Source organism: Tympanuchus pallidicinctus, unplaced genomic scaffold (genome assembly GCF_026119805.1).
Source record: "Tympanuchus pallidicinctus isolate F22 unplaced genomic scaffold, pur_lepc_1.0 scaffold30, whole genome shotgun sequence".
In the NCBI taxonomy this organism is placed as follows: domain Eukaryota; kingdom Metazoa; phylum Chordata; class Aves; order Galliformes; family Phasianidae; genus Tympanuchus; species Tympanuchus pallidicinctus.
In genome coordinates this window covers 1,854,553-1,878,430 of record NW_026294748.1, presented here as the reverse complement: position 1 = coordinate 1,878,430, position 23,878 = coordinate 1,854,553, and the positions used below count along the sequence as shown (strand labels likewise).

The 23,878-nt window shown below is 47.2% G+C and overlaps 1 protein-coding gene across 11 annotated transcripts; it reads right to left on the bottom strand.

The window, feature by feature from the left end:
* Positions 1-1,096: 1,096 nt before the first annotated feature.
* Positions 1,097-23,213, bottom strand: USP28 (ubiquitin specific peptidase 28). 11 transcript variants are annotated; one of them, XM_052697231.1, is made up of 26 exons: positions 23,140-23,213; positions 19,851-19,925; positions 18,871-19,003; positions 17,413-17,522; positions 17,086-17,241; positions 16,151-16,237; positions 15,062-15,199; positions 14,601-14,674; positions 13,999-14,075; positions 13,454-13,602; positions 11,669-11,796; positions 11,444-11,539; positions 10,187-10,381; positions 9,609-9,823; positions 9,248-9,318; positions 8,699-8,927; positions 7,338-7,571; positions 6,362-6,501; positions 6,007-6,192; positions 5,202-5,297; positions 4,103-4,281; positions 3,931-4,009; positions 3,580-3,659; positions 3,083-3,206; positions 2,444-2,642; positions 1,097-2,242 (listed from the first exon to the last, which is right to left on the bottom strand). In XM_052697231.1, exons 2-26 carry the CDS (start codon positions 19,902-19,904, stop codon positions 2,067-2,069), a joined length of 3,405 nt encoding a protein of 1,134 aa, XP_052553191.1. In that variant the 5' UTR covers positions 19,905-19,925; positions 23,140-23,213; the 3' UTR covers positions 1,097-2,066. The 11 variants fall into 11 exon arrangements, with proteins under 11 accessions (XP_052553191.1, XP_052553186.1, XP_052553187.1 ...); XM_052697226.1 differs by lacking the exon at positions 23,140-23,213 and adding an exon at positions 23,035-23,138; XM_052697227.1 differs by lacking the exon at positions 23,140-23,213 and adding an exon at positions 23,035-23,138 and having other exon boundaries at positions 2,444-2,639.
* Between the last annotated feature and the right edge of the window lie 665 nt (positions 23,214-23,878).

The following is a 23,878-nucleotide window of genomic DNA, read 5'->3' as shown; positions in this document are numbered from 1 at the left end:
CAGCTCAATATGCAATTAAATGTTTCATTTCCCCAATTAACGGGGAAAATACTCAGAGATTTTGGCTGCTGAAAACATGGATTTTTTCCTCCTCTTTACTAACTCAATGTGAATGCACTATTTCCTACTGCTTGCTTTGGCAATCAGATCCCCTCCCTCAAAAACAACACCAGCTAACAGAGGGCGATCTGAAAAAGGAGACTTCAGGAGAAACCAGCAAGCACTGATAACCAGCAGAGGCATTTTCTCAGCACCATGTGCAGGAATATAGGACAAAGGAGGGGAAGCAGAGCTCCTTGCAGCTCCAAGGGAAGCACAGCCCTCCCAGCCAGCACGCCGTTATCTGCAGACACAGCAGGGCTGGGCTGGTGGCCTTCAGTTACAGCAGCACTGAACGTGAACCCTTGGTCACACTGCTCAATCTGAATAGCAGAAACAGAGAACGGTGAGACAGAAAACCAGACAGAACTGTAACCCAGAGTGCAGCTCAGTGTCCCAGCTGTAGTTAAAGAGCCCTTCAGATCGGCACCAGCACAGAGGAGGCTCAGTCAGATGCATCACAACCTGTGCTCCCACTGTGGCATGCGTTGGCTAATGGAAGCATCAGCCACAGACCAGACGAGCTGCAGTGCACACATGAGCCATATTTCACCTCAGGGCACAGCATGACCTGGCTGCTCTGTGTGTCACGACGACGTTAAGGCACTGCTGTACATTTCATTGCAATTCCTGCCTTCTCAGGGCTGAGCTGAAGCTGTCAGGTCTGAAGAGCAAACGAAACTCTGTGGTCACAATCACTGCACTCAACTCTTCCTCTGTCAAAGCATACAGAAGTCCCCCATGCTGTCCCAACAGCAGCAGGAGAGAACTTTGAGCTCCCAAGCACTTCACTGCCATTGCAGACGCCAAGAGGAGCTGTCAACCACAGCACTGCAGAGCTACCAATGGAGCTGCATTCAAGGACAGACATTCCTGCATTGCTTTGCAAATGGATTTCTTTTCCTCTGCTTCCGCTTCTTTCTGCTGAAGCCAAGAGGAGCCCTGAAGGTGTAACACAGAGGGAAAAAAAAAAACAACACAAAAACACACAGAGGGAACTTTTTCATTCTAACATAGAACAAATGCTTTTATTGCACTTTTAGAAAAACTGCATAGTCCTAACAGGCTTCCTCTTCCACCTACTCAGAATGTTTGGTTTAAACAACTGTCAGAGTTCAAACACAATCATAGGCTGCCCGCAAAAGGAACTCCAAACGAGGCATAATTTATTTCTTACAGGAAGTTAATTAAAAAGAAAAAGGGGCTGATTCTAGGCCTTGCAGTTACCATCACTTATCTAGCACTGAATATCCACCACAGATGCGATGGAAGTTCACTTTCCAACCCAGGAGGGTAACACACTCTGGGGGTTAGGCCCTGAACCAGCCAGCTAACACCACAGCACCCATAGAACCTCCAGCTCTGTCCTGTCTCCTGTCACTGCCATTATTTGATTTTGCCTTTCTCAGAGGAAGAATCCTGCTTTTCTTTTGCCAGTTAGAACACAAAAGGGAAATGCTTGTTTAACTGAAGTTGCACGCGTGACTGCACGCAACACACAGAGCGAGCGCTGCTGTTCCTCTCAGACAGAAGTTTGGCAAGATCTGAATATATAATGCAGCTAATAATTTAGGAAGATGTAAACGTGTCTGATGGATCAACGACAGCCAATAGTGCTCACCAGACATTCCAAACTGTTCCTCTGTTGATGACATTGATGTGTGCTTGCTGGGCAGCGTACAAAGTTGCCACAATAGAAAAAGTGTCCTGGCCTGGTCCTAGGAAAACAAGCCAGGTGGAACTGCCAGGTACCTACTGTGCCATATTAGTACAGTGGTTCATGTCCTTTGCATTCTCACTTAACATCTTATCTCAAAAGTGCAATATTGCTTTTCATTCGCTCCTATTTACAAAGCACACAGGTCTCAACACGAAATCACCTCTTCCCTCTCTGAACTCCTCCTGGCGGGAGGACGCTGCGCACGGATGCTTCACAGTGTGCCACTCCGAGGCGCCAGCTCTGCCATCTACTTCACAGTCACAGTCGAGGCGTCATGGATGGACTCCATCACCGCTGCAAAGCGGCTGCAGAGGTCGTATGGGGAGTTGGGACGGATCTTTGGGGGCTCCTTCAGCACCACCACCTCCGTGGAGCCGTCGAGCAGGCGGGGGAGCAGCTCGCCCAGCCTGATCTGCAGGCTCGCTGCAGGAGGAGGAGAATACAATCAATGGGACTGGAACCGAAATATGTGCTGAAAAATGTGCTACAATACTGATTTCAAGATCTTAAGAAGGTGTTTTAAGCAGTCCCTTCGTTCCTTTCTAGTTAAGACCTAGACACAGCCCTCAGAGCACACCAACAGCATGGATAAGGTAATGCAGGTGGCCATTCACCATTCCCTACCGTCCATGTCTTCTCGTCCCAGATAGGAGCACCAGCGGTTTCTCATGACCTCGATGGCATCCATGTCTTCTCTGGAGATGTCAAAGTTGTTAATGAGGTGCATACAGGGGATGATCAGCTCATTCAGGATGCTAATGCCCTCTGCCACATGAGCTTCCTCACAGCTTACAAATAGAGCCGATGCCACCTCATTCAGCTTCTAGGAGAGGAGAGAGAATCTGAGAAAGACCTTTAGGAAGCAACCACGGTCTTCTGAGAATCAGCATGCTGTCAGAAAAGGCACAGAGCTCAGTTCCTTTCCATGGACAGCTGTGCAGCACAAAGTCAAACAGAACCAGGTGCTGGGCTCTGCTAGGTTCTGGAGAAGCAACTACTGTTAGTCAAAGCAATCATACTTCAGAAAACAAACTGATATATTTATCATATGTAATTATGTACATATTAACAAATTGTTATATAAATATACAGCACATACATAGCTTACTCATAATTCTGGTTCTCATATCTTCTTTACCAAATCTCCTCGAGAGCCGCAAACATTTTTTCAGTGAATTATTCTACATCTCCGTGATGATCCCCAGGCTGCTCTCACCCCTCCACAACCCTCCCAAATGGCTCGAGAGCTCCTCCTTTACACACCAAGAGACACTTTCTTCTATACAAGGTGATCAGTGATTCATTCACTCCTCTGTTGGCTCCCTTCTTCAGCAGAGCGGTGTTGCTTTGGTAGGCATAGATCAGGTAGGTCAGGGACTCCTTGTACCTACAAGAAGAGAGCCAGCTGTCGAGCCTGCAAGCTCTGGGTCTCCAAAAAGGGCTTAAACCCACTACAATGCCTAATTCAAGACAGTTTAGTTTTAGTATAGCAGTTCACAGGGCCAAAAAGTGATGGCAATTGTACAGCTTCACTGGGAGAAGGACGAGGGGATGCTAAGGACAGACAGCTAGCTGGTGTACTCAGCATAACCAGGGTTGGCTCTGCATTCAAGGAAGGGCAACCAGCGAGTCAGGAATAAACTATATTGGCCTCTACCACAAGGCTGAAAGAAGGTCTGAAAGAAGTAATTCTTCCAGAAGAGCCTCTACTTCTAGGCTGTAGCTTATCTGGAATAAAGTCACCATTAAAATATACTTACTTTCTATTCTGGTACAGCTCCAACCCTGTAAGCAGGTAAACAGACACCTTCCGAAAAAGACTGTAGTCTTCGTGCCATTTCTGTTGAGGAAGAAAACAGTGTCAGTTTCACCTCCAACACTTTTCACACTCCTTCACAACTCGCAAATCTATTTGATTTGACCCTTTGAGAGTTTAAAATTCTCTCAGAAGCCACAAATTGACTCAGTCAACTGCACTCTATCCCTTAAAGTCCAGCTAATTCCCTTCTGCTTTCTGCGCTGGCACTGCTCTGAACCACATTCCCAGTTTCCCACACACTGCTTTGGAAAGCATGAGCTCTGACTGCAAGAAGGCCAAAGGTGGCACTTACCCTGTACTCCTCCATATTGACCTCATCAGGACCGATCTCTTTCAGTTTATCTCGTGCTACCTTCATAATGCTAATTGACCTGCCCCGCATAAGAAGAGACGAGAAAATGAGAAGGACGGCCTCAGCTGCTTCCAGATGAGAAAAACTTCATCACGGAGCCCACAGCACAAACCTTTCATCATAGCTGAGGTTTTTGTCTGCAAACTGCTCGAGGAGGGTCCGTTCCACAATCTGCTGGGGAGCATCGTTTTGAAGGAAGTAAACGAGGACGTGTTGCAACCGGGCATCGTTCTGAGGGGTTGGGGTCTCTTTGGAAAGGAGATAAAGTCTGGAGTACTCCTCGTGGAATGCCTGGCAAGAAAGCACACACACTGAGGCGTCCACCCTTTCACCAGTCTGAATTCTGCAGCGGCTGATGCAGTGCTTAGAACTGCCCCAAAATGATGGGGAGCCCACAGGGGATAACTAGCTCTGCTGCTTAGCTGTGCTCTGCTGGTGAACAGCAGCCCATGAGCATTGGGAACGATGCATTCCAAGGCAGAAGCACATGCAGCAAACATGCGGTTTTCTGAAGCATCCAGGTATCTGAATGGCTTCCTGAGAGAGTGGGATATATAAAACAGGTTTGGTAATCCTCTTGCAAACTGAAGAGTTGTAAAAATCAACTGCAGTCATCTTATATCTGTGAGCATATTGTCCTTTATATTCCTGTAGATAGAGAACACAGGGGGTTTCTCCCCGTGCTGTATTTTTAATTAAATCTACCTGCTGGTAAAACCTAACACCAGAGCCAACATTGGGCAGCTTGTGTTGCTGCAGATTCCCCTATTCCATGCATTCTTTTCATGAAGCCACCTTTTACAAGAGAAGGTATCATGAGCATGCACATTCCAGAGCACAACAAATTTCACGAGCGCTTGTTTCCTGACTGCGGCACCAAGGACGTGCAACAGATGCTGAAAGACAAAGAGAACCTCATTTTTAAACCCAGACCAAGAGAATTACCAACACTGAAAGAAAAAGGAGTACAAACAGCAAATAGCCTTCTGGGAGAAGGCAGTTCTTACAAGCTCCAAGACTTGCTTGGGATGCGAGGACATGGCGTTATGCAAGCACACACACACTGCAGGACAGAAAAGCCACTGTCTAGAAAAACAACTACATGGACCTTTCCTTTCACTTGCTTGTATGTCTTTCTACATAGCACAGATCCTTCATTCTGTGAACACAGATTTCCATGCTTGTGGAAATGAAGCAAAGGAGCAGGATACCTTAACGAGCCCCGCTTCAGACCCATCGCGATCAAAGGTCTGGCGGGCTTTTGCAATAGCCAGGATGACACCTTGCATGGCTGGACTCAGCATCACCTACCATGGAAAGCAGGAAAAGAAACACAAACAAGAACGAGGAAAACAGTAACAGACAGGAAAAGAAGAGAAAACACGGTGAAGAGAGGAAAGAACTTTGAATTTTGAACATGAAAACCACTAGCCATATCCCCTCTGCATCCCATTCAGTTTTCCCAAGCAACACAAGAGAGCAGTGCATGTGGCAGTGGAATTAACTGTTCTGAGTTCATACAGGCATGCATTAAACATACTCAAGCAGTACCTATCTCTATATTCCTATAAGTGAACTCCACTTCCAGAATGTGAAAAGACAACTTCTAGAATGCTGCTGGGCGTGTGTGAAGTTAACCAGGTTGGACAAACCAGGAGCTGGGATACTGTGAGTTACACTGCGAGTGCTCCATCCCTTTGACATATATGGGACAAAGCTCTGAGGGCAGTAAGGAGGTTTGTAAATACATCCAGGACCAATTCTGATACAGAAAGAAGACCTGCAGGAACACTGAGCAGATCTAATGACTGAATGCTTCTACAGAGCTGCTCCTCTGACGGCATTTAGGAAAGAAGCTGCTAAACAAATTGGCCTGACCACTTCCACAGGGGGAAAAATTTACTTTGAAAACAGCACTTTTTCGATGACAGACAAGTGAGGAACGCTTGCAATCAACCACTACAAAGTTAGAGGTTAGTGATGGACAGCAATTAGTGCCTGCGCTGGGAGCTGTACCTCCTCATTATATCCATCTGCATCAGATCTAACAGGAACCTTCCCCACACTGGGGATTTCCACTTCCGAGATCTGTGAGCTACTTTGGGCAGCAGGCTCTGTTTCTTTAGCATCCTGAGGTTGTTCTGCCTGAACTGTAAAGGCTGTTTCTCCCAGTTGGGCCTTCATTGGATCTACCTCCTCTGTCTGTGGCCGAGAAGAAAAAAGAAAAACAAAAGCAAAACAGAGGAAAGCAGAAGGGGGCTGAGATAAACGTGGTACAGCTACAGAACCACAAAGAAATGAAAAAAGCCAGGGCTGCTTTGAGAAGAATAACACACAGACAGCAGCTGGCTGCTCCCTGGCTGTTCCTCACCTCGCAGAGCGCTGCCTCCACGCCGTTCTTTTCGTAGACATGGGCTGCATTGGCAATAGCTTTGGCAGTCTGCTCCTTTGCAATCATGGCGTGCTCTGAGGACAGAGAGCGCAGGCTCTGCTCGTGGGCTGCAGATGGATCTGTCAGGGCAGAGATACGGTGTGAGCCAGCAGAACTGCAGGGCTTGGTCCAAACGCACAGAGGGCAAAAGGTGAACAGAAGTGCATGAGGGCGAAGCAGCTCTCTTGCACCTCCTAAGCACACACAGCAACTTCTTCATCTGTCAACAGCACTCCACAATCACTCCCATTAGAAATTATCACCCACCTTGTTATAAACCTGCTTATGCGGCCCTTAATGAGATGGAGCCATCCACCAGAAGTGCACATTCTTAGGAATGATGGCTCAAGATAAAGTAATGGCTTCATTAACATCTTAAACTGCTGCACCGCCAGACGACGTGATACAAGATGCTAATTTAACACTACATCTGAGTCTGGAGTGAGCTTGCTGCTCAGTTCCATCAAAACACAGGGTCATAATGAGCATTTGCTCTCCATTATGTCTTCTCTCCCTGTCTTGCTCTAAAATGTTTTGGAGCACTTCTGTGCATGGCTGAACAGCTGCTACATCCATCCCACACGAACCTGTTCCATCACAAAACCTTTTCAGAGGCTGTGGCACACGCCGGATTGCTAAATGATGCTTTCCCACTCGAGAGAGCAGCATTTAAACATTCTCCACTCTATATTTCTATTAATAAAAAATGCCTGGAAGCAAAATGAGTTTAGCTCACTGCCACGAAATGAATGGAAAACAGCGTTTCTGTCGACAAGCCTGGAAACAAAAACGTGCAAAAAAAGTAGAACAGCCTTTTGTATTGGCAGGACACAGCCCCACCAGCACCTCTGCTACTTCAACAGCCCTTTAGATACCCAGAAATTAAACAAGGCTCCACAGCAGCAGTCTTTCTGACCATTAATTTCAGCACAGCTTGCAAAATCAGACGCGGCATCACCTAGCCCCGACTCAGGAGAGAGCTCTTGAGATTCAGAAGCAGTTGAAGGAATCTTGCAGGACTGCTCTTCCTCCCACTCCTCTGCCTCCTGCTCCAGCCGCCAGTTGTCCTCCTGGATGTAACGCCTCAGCTCTGGGGGCAAAGCCTCCACCTCCTTCTGGAACTGCCCGACCTCTGAGCCATCACCTTCACCTGGAGGAAGGTCAGAAACGTGGCTGTACTCCAAGGCTGCCCCTGTGCAGAGTGCAGCACTCAAGCTGCCTGCAGCCCCAATGGTCATAGTATGGCTTGAGACATCCTATCTACAGCATCACGTAAAAGCAGGGAGCCATGTAGGCTCCCAAGCATGAATTCCCTGCTGGCTTCAATCCCCTTTACTTCTAGATCTGAAATAACACAAAACCCACCACAAATCTTACAATCATGCAAAGCAAATGACAATTCCCTCCACCAGAGCCATCTTTCCTTGTGCACCCATTGTCAAAGAAAGCATTTTTTTAAAGCAACAGAAACTGTATTAAATAGAAGAAAAAATAATCTGTGGGTTCACTCCAGAAACAGACCTATCACAAAGAACAGCTCCCAAATTCTCATCAGCAATGTTTAGCAATGAACAAAACAACAGTCCCCTATTGTTTGCTGCTATTGATTACATCAAAATGAACCACGCATGAAATTATTAGGTTCTTCTACAGCTGCTGGCCATGTATAGTGCCATGTGCACAATAATTCATCCACGTAACTATTTATATGCTGGCAGTGCAAACAGGCTTGCAAGGCTAAGCCACAATCACCAATAATTCATCTCATGTAACAGAGAAGGCTGTGTAACCAAAGACCCATGTGGATTCAGTGTGATGATATCACTAAGGATTAAGCCAGATAGGAGGCAAAAAGAGAGCTTGAATACACAGTGTTGTATTAGTATACTTCTCTCTTCAGTTTTCCCCTTTTTCTATATTAGAGACTCAGAAAAGAACAAACTACTTCATGGGCATATTGGGTGAACTGCCTCCTAAGCATCTGCTTGCTGCCTGGCCAGCTCCTACAACAAGAGGGCTGAATATGTGGCAGCAAATCCAGAGATTACACTGATCTGTCCAAAACACTGCAGCCTGATGTGACCAGGACAAGCTGGCTGTGTTCCAGACATGGTCCTTTCTCCTGTCAGCACCCAAGCTGCAGTCCTCCTCCTGCTGCTCTATTTCTGCATCTGCAGACAGGGGTAATGCTATACCCCACAGACACTGAGGGACTTGGTAATGATGCACGTTAGGGAGAACATAATGCACCAGTCAAAACAGCTTTAGTTCCCCTACCTGCAACAACGTGGGATGCCTTATCACTTATGTACATCAGGCAGTAAGCACTGGCATTCCTCAGGCCACCAAATGAATCTCTCTCCAGCTCTTCCCACGATGATTCTGTCACTGAGATGTCATTGTATTTCAGCCAGCTTTTCCGAGGCTGGTCATATATGAAGGCCCAGTAGTGACCAGCATTTGCTTGCCCTTCATGCACCAAGACAGCGTGCAAGTGATAGGGAACCTGCAAGTTCACATGGACAGAGCTGTCAGACTCACTTTCAGTAAAGGAAGTTGTCTGATCTTCATGAAGAAGTTGTAAAATACATTCGCAGCCATTGCTTTGGTGCTAGAACTGATTCATACATTCCATTTACTGATGAGTAAGAGCTGGCTTTTAAGTGAAACAGCAACATTAGGATTTGCTTTTAAAAAAATGTGATTTATTGTAACACTGGGATCTTTTCAAAATACAGCAAAGTGGGTAACTTGAACTGACAACTAACAAGACCCAGTATCAGCATCATCTGTCCAATACTGACTGCATGAAGTGGCATCTCCTACCTGCTGGAGGTGAGGGTCACTGTACATTTCATCAATGGACAGGCTGACTCTGGCAATGGACTCCTTCAGATCTGCCAAGGACACCACGAATTAAAAACATACCTAGAAATGCCAAGAAAGCTTGAAGCCAGACAGTAACAACTGAATGCACTGAACAGCAGGGCTGAAAGCAATACATGAGTATTTGATGGTAGATCTAAGCCCGGTGGATTTACCATCTACCTCAAAACATACAAAAGAGTCATTTTCAGATGAGCAGAAAGACCTGAGGGCACAGCTCAGGATGCATTCAGCCAAAGCAACAGAGGGGGATTCGGGCTGGCAATAAACACAAAAATCACAACCAACATTTAGGGCCGACCTCGCACATCTTGCTCAATCTCACTCCTCCATCGCTGCAAACATGCTGTAACCAGGTTCATCTCTTCCTCAGAAACCATGTGAGGAGCAGGGCAGTCCAACATCTCTGCTGGTGGAGCAGAAGGCTGCAGAGGTGTGCTCAGTTGTTGCTGTGTTGAAGAATTTGCCAATAGGACAGCTTCATCTTCAGGCTTACCATCCTTTCCATCCAGCATGCTGCAAAGCAAAAGCCAAGTGTAAGCCAAGTATGCTGAGCAGGCTCGTGATCATCCAATACTGAAGGAATGTGACAGTTAATGAAAGAGAAAAAATAGGAAAAGGTACATAATTCAACTCAGGATCATTGCTCATCCATAGGAATATGGCAACACTGCTGGAAAAGGAAAAATAAAACGAAGCAACCAGAAAAACCAGCAGACTACTTGCAGTGATAGACCAAACTAAATGAAAAGTAGCCACTAACTGCTCATATATCACAACTACCCACATCAGTAATTGACTTTCAGAACTCAAACCAGTAGCACTTAGATGAAAGTTCACATATTCTCCAACAAATGGTTCTTATTTCCATTTACCAACCTGTCAGGCTGTGAAGGTGTGCCCAGAATGAGCGACTCGCCCTGGGACTGCCTGTCCAGCACCTGAGAGTCCTCAGTAGAAGATACACATGCAGAGGACACAGCACCAGCAGGCTTTGTAGTGATGAACTCCAGAACGTATTGCAGCATGTCAGGCAGTGGGAAGCGTGCTGGGCCAGAGCCGTACTTCATGTACCTGCAATGCCAGAGCAAAACATTCCATTCATGAAGGAATAGAGCTGTTTGGCTCAACCTGAGACAAACAGGCAACTACGTATCTGGTTCTGACACCCCTTATTTATGCCTGTTTGGGAAATAAATACGGTACCAGATAACCCCAGGACACATTTCCTCACGGAACATTCCTAAAGCTGCCATTCTGGGATCCCACCATGCACTACTGATATATTTCTCAACAATTTCTATTCATATAATAAAAGCCAGCGCTGCTTCTTTTTTGACAGATAGCCTTAGTACCAAAATATTCCTTCACTTTGTGTGAAGGTGGAATAACTCATTACTTACCTAAGGCAAGTTAATCCTTGCACATACCATTTCCTACGTGTACAAACAAAAAACCAAGGAATGAAACCCCAATAACACAGCTCCACTGTAACAACATATCCAGACTTGGTTCAAAACACAAAAACTTGGACCCTGCAACCACGTGGTGCCCATGCACACACACTCGTGTCCCACAGGCATGCAGCTCTTCTGCTGTTCTGAAGGCTTTGCAGCGACAAGAGGAGCCTCGTGCTGCAAAAACCTCTCTCCAAGCCTCACATTTCCTCCAAGGAGAAGCACATCTTGCACACCCTCATGAGCAAAGGGAAAGAGAGGAAGCCTTGGTGCCCTGCAGTGGTCAAAACATTGGCATGCCATCAGCTGCTCTTTGGTCAGAGACCCAAAACACAGCACAGCCAGTTGCTAGGAAGGACAAAAGCTCCATCCCAGCCAGACCAGCACAACGCCACGCAGGGACCCAACACTCCACCTTCCTTACAGGTTGCCCAAGGAGGCTGTGGATGCCCCATCCCTGCAGGCATTCAAGGCCAGGCTGCATGTGGCTCTTGGCAGCCTGGTCTGCTGGCTGGTGACCCTACACACAGCAGGGGTTGGAACCAGATGATCATTGAGGTCCTCTTCAACCCAGGGCATTCTGTGATTCTAGGATTCCAGTGCTCACTTCTGTCTTGCTGTTTAAGAGAAACCATTTCCAAACTCCCACACAAGAGTAAAGCTGTAGCTGACTGCTCACCTTTCCAGTTTCTGTTGCAGAACCAGCATTTTCTCCTTCAATTTCTTCATTTCTTCTCTCTTAGTCTGAATGAGCTCTTTGCTGCAGTAGAGGTACCTGAACAGACAATGCAGAGCCTCACCATGGGGAATCTATTTACTTCTCAGATCCGTGGTCTTCCATGAGCACTTCAGAATCCATCCTTGCTCACCAGCTTTCAACATGCTGTACAAAACAGTAACTCACCTGTCCATATAAATGGTCTGAGGGAATTCCAGCTTGGTGTGGATTTTCTCTGGCTGTCCCAGGGATTGGTTGAACTCAAATCGGGAGAGTTCAAAGGTCAGCACTGGAGGGAGTTTGGTGAACCAGCGCTGCAACAGAAGCAGAAACGCCCCCGAGGGGACCTGTTTTAAGATGACTGCTCAGCATCACATCTCAGACCCATCCTAAACATCTGTCTGTCAATACTGGATGTATGTTGTGTGCATGGAGTGACTAGGCAGAAAACTGCACTACATGAGATTAGGTTTTCTGTTTGCATCTTATGTTTCTACCACTAAGCAGCCTCCAAACTGCTTTCAGAAAGTTCATTTTCATTGCCTGACACATCCAAATCCACAGCTTGCTAACTGAGGTTTACAAAACTTACAGACACTGCATCAATTCTGCATGTCAGAGCCTCCAACAGATAGCCATTCTCCAACATACATCACATGCAATGATGAGTAACAAGACAGGAGTCCTCAAGCAGCGCCTTATTCCTTATCCTCTCTGCTTATGAACAGTTCAAATGAGGAGATTCAGACAAGAAATCCACTTCCCATACATTTAATAGACTGTTGCAAAGAGCCACACAGAAAGAAAGATTCGTGGTTGAATTTCTCCTTCCTCTGCCTTTCTGGGCTCACAGCATTTCAAGCATCCCCAGGTGCACCCACCTACCTGACACAGCACTGTGCACACCATTCCCTGCCACATTCCTTGTGAACACACTCATGCATTTTCCTTTGCATGATTCATGTCTCACGTCCTGCCATAGCGAATCTGCCCCACACCCAAGTGCCACAGCATATTTTAGATCTAAGATATTTACAGTGGAGGTGAACTGGGTTTTTGAAACGCTTTTTAAAGCGGCTAGCAGAGGGGAAGCCTCACCTTCAGAACAAGGCAACATAAAAACAGAGAAGGGAAGATTTTACACCTATTACTTAGGGAAAAGTAAGTTCTAGTTAACCCCACTGACGCTTTGATGCACTCACTCACACAACAAAATGCACCTTCTCCTCTATGCCCCCTATCATGCAGCCTTCCTAGGAAGTAACAGCACATTTTCCACGTTTCCACAGAATAAAAATACTTTTCTCAGTCCCTTCTAAGCCAGACACCTCTGTGCTTTTCTCAAAACAACCTTCAGCTGCTCTTAATACACACAGGATGCTGAATGCAATGACACATCTTAGCTTTCTACTTTGCTGCATTTACAAGTAGTTTATGACTGATTTGTGATTTGTGGGTTTAAAGAAGAAAAAAAAAAACAAAGAAAAGGTAAATTAAATAAATCAGCACAGTCAGAAGAGTGAAAATGAGAAGAAGAACACACACTGTAATAGGGAGAAAGATACAAATTCCAAATGGCATACCATAGAGATAAGCACTGTACTTTTACCCTCCGAAAATAAGGAGGCAGTGGTTCTCCCCCTACTCAGGTACAGGTAGGCTTCAACAGAAAGAGAGAGACTTTATCACACTTGCATCAGAAGCATACGTTCACCTTTTTATTTTAACACAAACCCCTTGAATTGGTTATACAGGACAACACACCTTTACACACAAGCAGACTCAGCATCTCACCGCTGACGTGCAGCGACGTGAGACCCCAGGCAGCCAGAAAACGTCGTTGTATTCAGTGAGAGACTGGTTGTAATTGCCATGTGCAGTCAGCACACTACACTGACACACACCTGTGCTACACAGTGAGTTGTTCTTTAGAAAGCAACCGAAAGCTCAACAACAAAACTTCCAACTAACCTCCTGTACATATTTCACTGACTGAGTTGCTGTCTCCTCATCCATCTCTCCCTCCACCATGGCTCCTTCCAAGCACTCATTCAAGTTTCGATAACCATTTACCTGAAGGGGATACTGACCAAAGGTTTCGATCTTGGAAAAAGTATTGCCTGAATGATGAAAACGATACAAAACCCATGAACTAACTTCAGTGAGCAAAAAAACTCCGATTAACACAAGAGGTTGTTGCAAACACCGGGTTAGGTGCACGACATGAAGTGCTCATAGCTCTCCATGCACGTCTCTCAGGGCAAGCCTCCTCCCAAACGAGTGCTTTCAAATACATGAGCACTTATGAGAATTAAAGGTTTTCAGAAGTCACGTTATATAAATGTTAAAGACAATTCTATAAGGAAAGAAGACTATTGGCAGGTTTACTGTAAAACACTGAAAATCCAGGCAATTCCAACAAGAGTGTGCAACAAAACCATGCATCAGGACTGATGTGCCGTACGTCAAAGCACCCAAAGGACTTAAAAAGCGGGTCTACCAAAACCTTCACTCACCCTCGTGGACACCCTCAGTCAAGAAAGTCCCATAGAAAAGTTGGACCATTGGATTTTCAGATTTGTCCCCAGGGCTTCTGTTTCAGAAAGAAAAAGCACAGAATTCATCTGCAGGTCACAAAAAAAAAAAGCCCAAATTCATCATCCAACCCTCAGCTTGGAAATCATTCTATGATCAAAAGCAGCATTTTTATCACAGCACAGAACACAGGAGAAGCTTGTCATCTGTTCTCATACTCAAAAGCACACTATAATTCTTACATTGGCAAGAAAGAAAATGACATGCAGGCATTGTCCCATGGAAACACGGCTCCATAAGGACACCTCCATTTGTTTACACCAATCTGTAGAGCTCCCCCAGAGCTGGTGTGCTCTGCAGGCCATACTGGCCATGAATACAGTCCTACACTTAGGCAAGAAACGTAGATCCAACACTTTATAAGTATACTTCAGGCTGAAGGGGATTGCCATCAGCCAGCAAGCAAGTTTTTCTCAGACATGGACAGTGTTTCCTCAAAGCCTTCTCCTATGCTAAGCAGTCACATCTAAAATCTGTTTCTCCTCAGTGACAGGCCAAACTCCTGGTATCTTAAAAAACTCACTTGACATTCACAGTGAGCTGGAATGCATCTTCCAGCCAATCCAGCAGTTTGTGTGTAAACTCGCTCACATCTTGCTGCAAGAGAGACAGAAGTCGAAGGTCAAACACACAGAGCAGAAAGTGGTTTCACACTGCTGGTCTCACAAACCAGCTCTAATAAAATCCAGTTGGTACCATCCACCTGAAAGAAGGGCTTGAACCTTCTTGAAACCCCAGTTTCACCAGTAATGAACATCCTGTTCACGTGCAGGTAAGAGGAAATGAACCACCCAGCTGGCATGGGGCACAGCAGCATTGTGTTGGCTGCTCAGTGACCAAGCTTGTACCCACACAACCCAGAGCCAGCTGTCTGCCTGCTGCCAAGCACATCAAGAGACCTCTGGAAACAAGAGGATGAAACCACACAGGATTTCTCTGTTATCAAGTGCTGGTTTGAGGAAAGGCTCTCTAACGTGGTTTTACCTGCTGTTCCTCGGTTGATTTAAAAGCATCCCTTAAAAGTTCCAGTGCTGCAGAAGGGTCCACAAACTTCCGACGTGTTCCCAGCATTAAAGCAAACAGACATTGGAGTTCTTGCATGAATGCAATGTTTCTTTTTCCCTGCAACACAAAAAGAAGACAAACCCTCCCTGCACTGTAAACCAGGAGCTGCAGAACACCACGTGCACACACCTTAACAGCCAAGCTAACAACCATGGGAAGAGCTGACATGAAAAAGGATAAAAGCAGAAGGACATGTGGTGTTGCTGAGAAGCAATGTGATCTTCCAAGGGATGCATGGGAGGAAAAAAATAACTTTGAGGTGCCCAAAGGGCTAAAACATAAAGCAAAAACCCAGTGAGCTTATCAGCTTATTCTGTCTGAGCATTGGGCTGTTTTTACTAAGAGCACACACAAAAGCAAGTACACCAAAGTCTCCTAAACGGGAGAACAGAACAGCATAACAAGCAGAAGATAATTCTATGTATCACATTTCTTTTGTAAGCACCTTCTGCTGACCTTTCTCAGAAGGCACTGGGGTTGGATGCACCCTCACACTGACTCATAGAATCACAAAATGCCCTGGGTTGAAGAGGACCTCAATGATCATCTGGTTCCAACCCCTGCTGTGTGCAGGGTCACCAACCAGCAGCCCAGGCTGCCCAGAGCCACATCCAGCCTGGATGGGGCATCCACAGCCTCCTTGTGCAACCTGTTTCTGTGCCTCACCACCCTCTGTGCGAAAACACTACACTCAATTGCTGACTCAAACACCAGTTCTTCTATGGGAATACAAACAAAATAACAACCTGGAGCTGCCAAATAAGCTGTATGTGGCAGGTTTCTCCTGCCCCTTGCTCAGAGGAAAGCTTTATGAGAATCACTCTGTTTGTTTGTTCTTCTTTCTAGTGATTCTCTCTTTAAAAAACCTAAAGCAGCTAGATGGCTTAGAAGTCATTAACATATGGATAGAGGTGTGGGATAGCCTGTTCCCAATGTAATGTGCTCAAAGAAATAGCAAAGCAGGACAGCACAGGAGGGAAACCATAACTTTATGTGATGAAAACTCACAGTGCGCGTCCGACAGCTCTCAAGGACACTTGGTGGGAAGGAGTAGCTGAGCACCAACCTCCGGAACTGCGGCAGCTGGAAAAGAGACTGAAAGAAATGGAGAGAGAAATACTGATCAACACCTCCACATTGCTGACTCGTTTCAGCCTGATGCATTCCACAGCCTCTTCTGTTCACTCCTCATTCTCCCTTGGCTTCAGGTCACTCAGACAGCACTTACGGAGTGAGCAGCCTGAGTGGCAGAGCAGCACAGCCCTACAGATGCCTCCCAAAGATCTCAACCTCCCATCCTCGGGCTATAAAACTGGCTTAGAAAAAAGCATTAGGAAGAGCACACAGGAGCAAGTGACACAGAGAAAGGAGCCCAACTGCAGCTACTTCACCTCCTCTCAAGAATGGGGAGCCAATGGATCAGCATTTATCTGCTGATGTAAAATGGTTACAAGAAGCAAACATGCTCAGTTCCATTTACTGTTGTCTCTTCTCGTTTAGGTTATCACTGATAATACACACCACCGAGCTCTTATTAGTTCCAATGTCTGTGCCACTGTATCCCATTAAGCAGAACCTGATACCCCATGTATTATGGAGCTAACAATAACACCAGTATAATTACATCATCAGTTCCAATCAAGTTTCTGTCATTCAGTAAGCACTTGTACATCAGTGCACCAAAAAAACCCAACTGCATACATGCACACAGACTGCATGCATCCGTATCTTGTGATGCAAAGTCTCCACTTAAATGCTCTTTTTGGCACACGCTCAGAGGAAATCTTAATTATGTTGAATAAAAAAGAGATCTTTTTTTTATCTCTGAGGATAGGCACATCCACTCACTTACATGTCAGCACTCCCTCTTAAATGCTAAATTCTAACTGACATTTTGTCTCCATGGCTGCAGCAGTGACAAAAGAACCTCTCCACCACGTTACCTGTATGACAGCACTAAACCAGCACGTGTTGCCAATGTTCTTCATCCCAACAGGCCAATCTCCCACTCTTTTCCAGTCGCTCTGTTTGGAGTTCTCTCCCCAGACTTCACAGCGTTTCCTTTTGGAGCGATTTTTGTTCTCAGGAGAATGGACCTCCTGTGGTCTGTCACAAGACAGGAAGGACAGTGAGAAATCCCACCTCACAAAGATTCCCTTGGCAATGCAGCCCAGCCACGGGCAGGATGCCAGCACAGAGCTGTCAGGCAATACCTGGCACTACAGACAACATAAATCCCATCCAATTCCTAAAATGTTTCAGCTCTGAACCCACAGCTCCACCAACCTCTCAGCAGCATGAGCTTTTGGTGATTCCAGCTGTCTGTAGGCAACAGCTGAGTGGATGTCTCCTTTCTTTTCTGGGTCAAATGCAGCACCACCTGGAGGCAGGACAGCATTCTGATCAGTCTTCCATCACGAGCAGGGAAACGTTTTCTCTAAAAAGAACTTCTACAAAACATTGCACTTCGCCAGTGTGATTTTTTTTGACATGATAAAAGAAAGATTTTCTAGCAAAAAAAAAAAAAAAAAAAAATTAAATACAAATTCTGTTAGCTTGGATCACACTGTAAAATCAAAGCTCCCATTAAGTGCACTTGATTAGGATCATGCAGCCACGTAAAGGCCAGATTTCCTCACACCCCAATTCAGAGCTCATGGGAACGCTCCAAACCTGTTGAAATAATGAATCAGGAACACCAGCTGCTGCTTGTATTTGCTATGCCTTGACACCAGTGGTGATAACTGACACTGTTTTAAGAAATAAAGGGTTTTCATTTAATACAATCTGCACATTTACATACAGTCAGCTTCCTTCAGTTGTTTCAGGATGCTCAGCTAACTGAGCCACTTCATTTACTGGCTACAGAGGAAAGGGGAAAGGAAAATAAGCAGTTCTGGAACAGACAGAAGCCTCAGACAATAGAACAAAGTGCAGCTGCACTGCTCTAGGTGTTACCTCTAAGCTCCCAGCACAGATCTTTGGCATCACCAATGTGTCCAGAGGCAAATTCGCTTGGGGAAGTTTCAGTTAATAGAAATGTACCAAACTGCCAGCCTAGTTTTGCCAATAACTGTAATAATTACAGAAACAATTTTTTGCATAATCTAACCACTAGTTCAAATAGCATTTCCTTCTACATTTTCATGAAAATACTTCAAAGGAAACTCAATCCACCTGCTCTGCCAGCATAGAAAGAAAAGTAAGCCTTGATGGAAATTTGGTTCTCTATCTGCTCTCTCTGCTTTAGGAGTCTTCTGGGCTTTCTGTGCTAACCAACTGGTTGTTTAGAACAAATACAGCTCAGCAGCACGACCTGCTACTGACAAACAGGACTACAACACTACTAAGTCACTTCTTTTCTGATTCAGCTCTCCTTTATCAAGAAATACTAAACACAGTCAGAATAAACCCTTCAGCCATACAGAAGCATGAAAGCTGCTTGAAGAGGGGCTCCACCCAATACGTCTATTTGACACAGGCTACTGATGTGCATTCTTGCTCCCCTTCCTTAAACTGGCACTTAGCTGACCCAAAGGTGAGCAGGTTCTAGGAAAGCCTTACCAACACCAAAGTGCTTTCTGCTAGTTTAGATCCCCATACTAACAAAATCAGTGCCAGGACAGGAACAGGAGGGATTCCCAGCAGAAGGAACAACATGGCCCTTTTCAGCTCGGGTGACACAACGAGCCTTCAGGAGACCCAGTGTGAGCAGATGGGCCCCTTACCTTGAGGGGGCTCTTTGCCCACTGCACTGCCTTCCCAAGAGGATGGCTCTGCAGCAGCTGTGTTCTGAACAGGCTCCTGATCACGCTCCTCTGTGAGGACGATGAGTGCCTCCATCAGGTTTCCCTTAGCAGCCTAGCAGAAAGACAAGGAAAAAATCCATAGTTCCAGGGTTAATTTACCTGCATTTGTATGAAATTTAATGCATCTGTAGCAAACATGGGCACACTGGCTCCAACTTGGCTTCCTCTGGCCATCGGAGAAAGCTATCTATCTATTGGTGACAAATAGCATTAAAAACAGAAACAATAAAGGCTAAAATTTATCTGATGGAAAGCACTTTGCCTTCATCACTAGGACAATATAGACTCCATTATCTAATTTCTTTTCCCTGGCTAGAGATTCAAGTAGCTGTTGCTCTGCAGTGCATTAAAGTGCAACAGGGAAACTCCCAGGAACCAAAGCCTACATGGATGGTGTGTGGGTATGGTGACACGACACAGCACAGACTGTCTGAAGGACAGCAGAGTGCTAAGCATGGCTCTTCTTCAAAAGAAGAGCTCAAAGATGTCCGTTTTCTACCTCATTTTATACCACAAAGTGAAGTGTTAAACTCCTTTCAGTCCATGTTTGTTAACATTTTGTGGGCATTACTTCCCAATGGAATACTGGGGAGTTTTCAAAAGCAACTCTCTGTGCATACAAACAACGCAACTCAGCTCTTGCCCATACATCTCAGGGCAATGGTGAGTGATGATTCTGCACTGATGTCATTGCAACCCATTTAACATTACAATTTCCAATATCAGAACACGCTGCATTGCCATCACAGGCCACACAGTGCCTTTCCTACCTTCTTATCAGCCCATAAAAACACCAGCACACACCAACCCTGAGTTATGCTTTGGGAGAACCTGAACTTGCTTGATTTTGGGGACACCAGCAGCCTTCTTTCCAAAGGGCAGTGACAGCACATACAAACCTTGAGAGCAGCGTGAAGGAAATCTGCATCCTGAATTCCTGTTATCTCTTTCATCTTGTTTAAAACCTGGTAATCCTGCAGTCAAGAAACAAAGAAAGGCTCCTGTTAAAAGGTGACCAAGACGACATCAACCCATCCCTGAAACATCTGCCAGCCTCTCAACGGAGCATTTGTTCTCTTTCCTTTCCACTGACAGGTGGACATGAAAACTCACTCACATGTGCCAGACAGTACTGCCAACGTCAGTCTGAACACCACTCTTAGTTTCTGCTATTTCCAGGCTAGCTTTCAACCTGTTGCATGCTCAGGAGCATGCTGGCAGGCCCTGGCAGCCCTCTCCCCAAGCCCAGCATGTGCAGCAGGACATATAAGGCTCCCCGTGGGCTGCTGGGGGCTATTTTAAGCCTGGCTGCACATGCCACTTGTGCACGTCACCTCTCACTCACAATGAGGTGACAGAAGAAGGGCCCAAGAGGTTTCCACTGCTTTTCTTCCCCACCCCATGGAGCTCCAGGCTTGGGCAGGTCCTCGCACAGCCAGCAATGCGTTCTTACCTGAGAAAATGTCTCTAATTGTTTTCTTAACAGATTTCTCTAAGCTTTTATAGGCTTTAGGAGGTGGTCAAGTAAAAAGCAGCCTTGGTTTGGCCACACAAAGTGCCCAGGGAGGGACTCACTGGCCTCAGCTACAGAGCAGTGACAGATATCATTGCCCAGAAGGTAACAAAGCTGAGGAATGCACTCAAGGTCATTAGAACCAGATCAGTGTCCAATGCTACAGAAGTCAACTTCCCCAAAGCTCTGCACTTTTTAAGGGCTCCCTGTGTCTGCATGCACACCCCCACCCTGGGGTGCTCCAGCTCAGCACCATGAGAACTGCACAACAGCCTCAGGACAGGAATACTCACAGCACACCAATTACACCCCGCTGTTAATTTCCCACCTCCACGCTGTATTCTGGTTGCCTAACACCACCTAATGCTGCAGGGCACATCTTTCCACTGGAGAAGAACCCACATTGCAAAACCACATCACAACAGTGCAATCCAGAGGAGGACAGGGCGTGATTTTTTTGGGGCCTTTCCTTCTTCACCAAAAGAAGAACTCACAGAGGCAGCAGGAAACAGAAGAACTAATTACCAGCCCACAGCTCCACATCACCACCTAATAAATGATATGCAGGCCAGTTTCATTCATAAGAAACACGTGTATCAACAGCAGAAGGCTGAACTGTGCAGCACACTGAGGCTGGGAATCACACTCTGCACCTCTAATTTGTGAAGTCTGGAAGGGAACAGTTTTGGTTTTGGTCTGTCTGGATGCTTTTTGGGGTTATGCTCTGTTGTCCTTTAAGTCAAACCAGCCATTAGGGCTCAGAACAGCAGCAGTAGCTTAATGCCAGCTGCAATTCCAAGAGCAAAAGAAAAGCAAAGAAACAGCAGTCACAACAGCAGTGCTATTGATGTTAGAGTCTGGAAACTACAGACAAACCTGAAAAGTGGCTGGGAAGTAGGGAGGGAATGGAGATAATAATTAGAAGGCCAGCTAACGAGCGATAACAGCAGCAGCTCTGCTGTTTTCTTTCATACCCTACGAATCACAGCACACAACAGTGGTTGGTTTGGAGGAGAAACTCAGAGCAGGGACAGATGCAAACGTGGAGCATGAGTTCAAGGGGAACCAGGAGCAGCAGTGGGCAGGGCAGATGGGAGCCCATGACCTTCAGCCACAGCAGCTCAGCCATGCTTTATATCCAAGTGGGAAAATGGATGTGAAGAGGCCTCCAACCCTGCAGCAACAGCAGCACCTGCACTGCTGAAATAGAACCTTTTACAGACCCACAGCTTCCCACTGCCACACCAGCACCTGTGCAAAACACACAACGATCCATGCCTCCTGCTGCACCTGAGAAAAGCTCCTGAAGGGCTCAAATGTGCCCAAAGAATGAGCCCACGTCCCTGTGCACACCGCAAACCTCTGCATGCTGCAGCCCTGTGCACGCTGTGCCCTTGCTGTGTCCCTCTGCCTCCTGTATCCCCGTACATTCTCTATCCCTGTGCAAGCTGCATGCGTGCTGTGCCCCTGTGCACACTTTGTCCCTGTGCACAGTGCATCCCAGTGCAAGCTGTGTATGAGCTGCTTCCCTGTGCATGCTGTATCCCCGTGCATACTACATGTGTTGTGTCCCTGTGCATGCTGCCTGTGTGCTCTGTCCGTGTGCACTCTGTGAGCCTATGCATGCTGTGTGTGTGCTACATCCCTGTGCATGCTGTGTACTCTGCAGGCATGTTGCCTGTGTGCTGTGTCCCTGTGCACTGTGTGTGCACTGTGTCCCGATGCATGCTGTGTCCCTGCTGAATCCTTATGCACGCTGCGTGCCTGCGCATGCTGTGTGTGCTGTGTCCCCATGCAAGCTGCACGTTTGCTGTGTCCCTGTGTATGCTGTGTCTGTGTGCACTGTGTCCCTATGCATGTTGCACCCCTACGCGTGCTGTGTGTGCTGTATCCCAAAGCACGATTCCTGTGTGCTGTGTCCCTGTGCATGCTGAATTCTTATGCATACTGTGCCCCTGTGCATGTTGAACCCTTATGCATGCTGTGCCCCTGTGCACGCTGCATGTTTTCTGTTTCTCTATACATGCTCTGTGTGCTGTGTCCCTGTGCATGCTGTATCTCTATGCATGCTGTGTCTCTGTGCACACTGTGTGTACTGTATCCCCCCCATGCACGTTGCCTGTGTGCTGTGTCCCTGGGCATGCTGTATCCCTATGCTGTATCCCACAGCATACACGGGGATGCAGCGTGCAGAGACACACAGCACACAGGCAACGTGCATGGGGATACAGCACACACAGCATGCACAGGGATACAGCATAGAGACACAGCACACGGGCAACTGCGTGCTGTGTCCCTATGCATGCTGTGTGTGCCGTGTCCCCGCGCATGTCGTACCCCTACGCGTGCTGTGCCCCCCGTGCACACTGCATGTTTGCTGTCCCCGTGCACGCTGTGTCCCCATGCACGCTGTATCCCCGCTCACGGCCCCGCACACCGCCGTGCTCACGCCGCAGCTCATCCCGCAGCCCCCCCCACCCACCCGCCCGGCCTCGGGCCGCTCCTCCCGCCCCACTCCGACACCCCTGTGGGCCGCCTCGCCCCGCCTCCCCCCTCCGCCGCCCGCTCACCGCCTCGAGGCCGCCGCTCGCGGCCTGCAGCTCGGCCGTCATCCCTCCGGGCCGGACCCCCCCCAACCCCCCTCGCCGCGGGGCCGCGCCGCCCGCCCGCCTCACCGCCTCCCTGCCGCCCTGCTGCGCATGCGCCGTCCCGCGGCGGGGAGGGGCGGGGGGCGCGGCTGCTCCGTGCGCGCGGCGACCCCGGCGGTGATCCGGGAGTGAAGCGGTGCGCGGTTCGTGGGTTTCATTAAAAGTTTCTTTCTGCTTGCTGTTTCTTGGCTTCCTGGAAACCCCGTTTGCAAATGCAGCTGAGATCCCTTCGTTGCTTTAATAAAAATAGATGTCTTAGTGCAAGGTGTGTGCAGGGACGCGCTCACCGCTGTGGAGCAAAGTGCGTGCAGCGCACATCATGTGAGGATGGCCGGTGCAAGGAGCATGCAGTGCACATCACGTGAGACTTCCAGAGCAAGGTGCATGCAATGCACGCTACATGAGCCCTGCAGAGTCAGTTGCATGCATTGCACATCACACAGAACCTCTGCTGCAAGGTGCATGCATTGCACATCACACAGAACCTCTGCTGCAAGGTGCATGTACTTCACACCACACAGCCTCTCTGTTGCAAGGTGCCTGCAGCAGTGCACATCACATGAGTAAGGGTGAATGCACGCCCTTGGGAACACAGGGACAGAGCTGCAGTGCTGGAGCCCTCTGCAGGGAGTCCCTGGTGTGAAGGTCCCAGTGAACACCAAAGCACCAAGTGCAGGGCAGGGAGCAGCGTGGGAAGCAGGCTCAGAAATCCTCTGTTCTCACATAGAATAGCACAGAACTGTTCTGTTTGCAGAAGCAGCAGCAT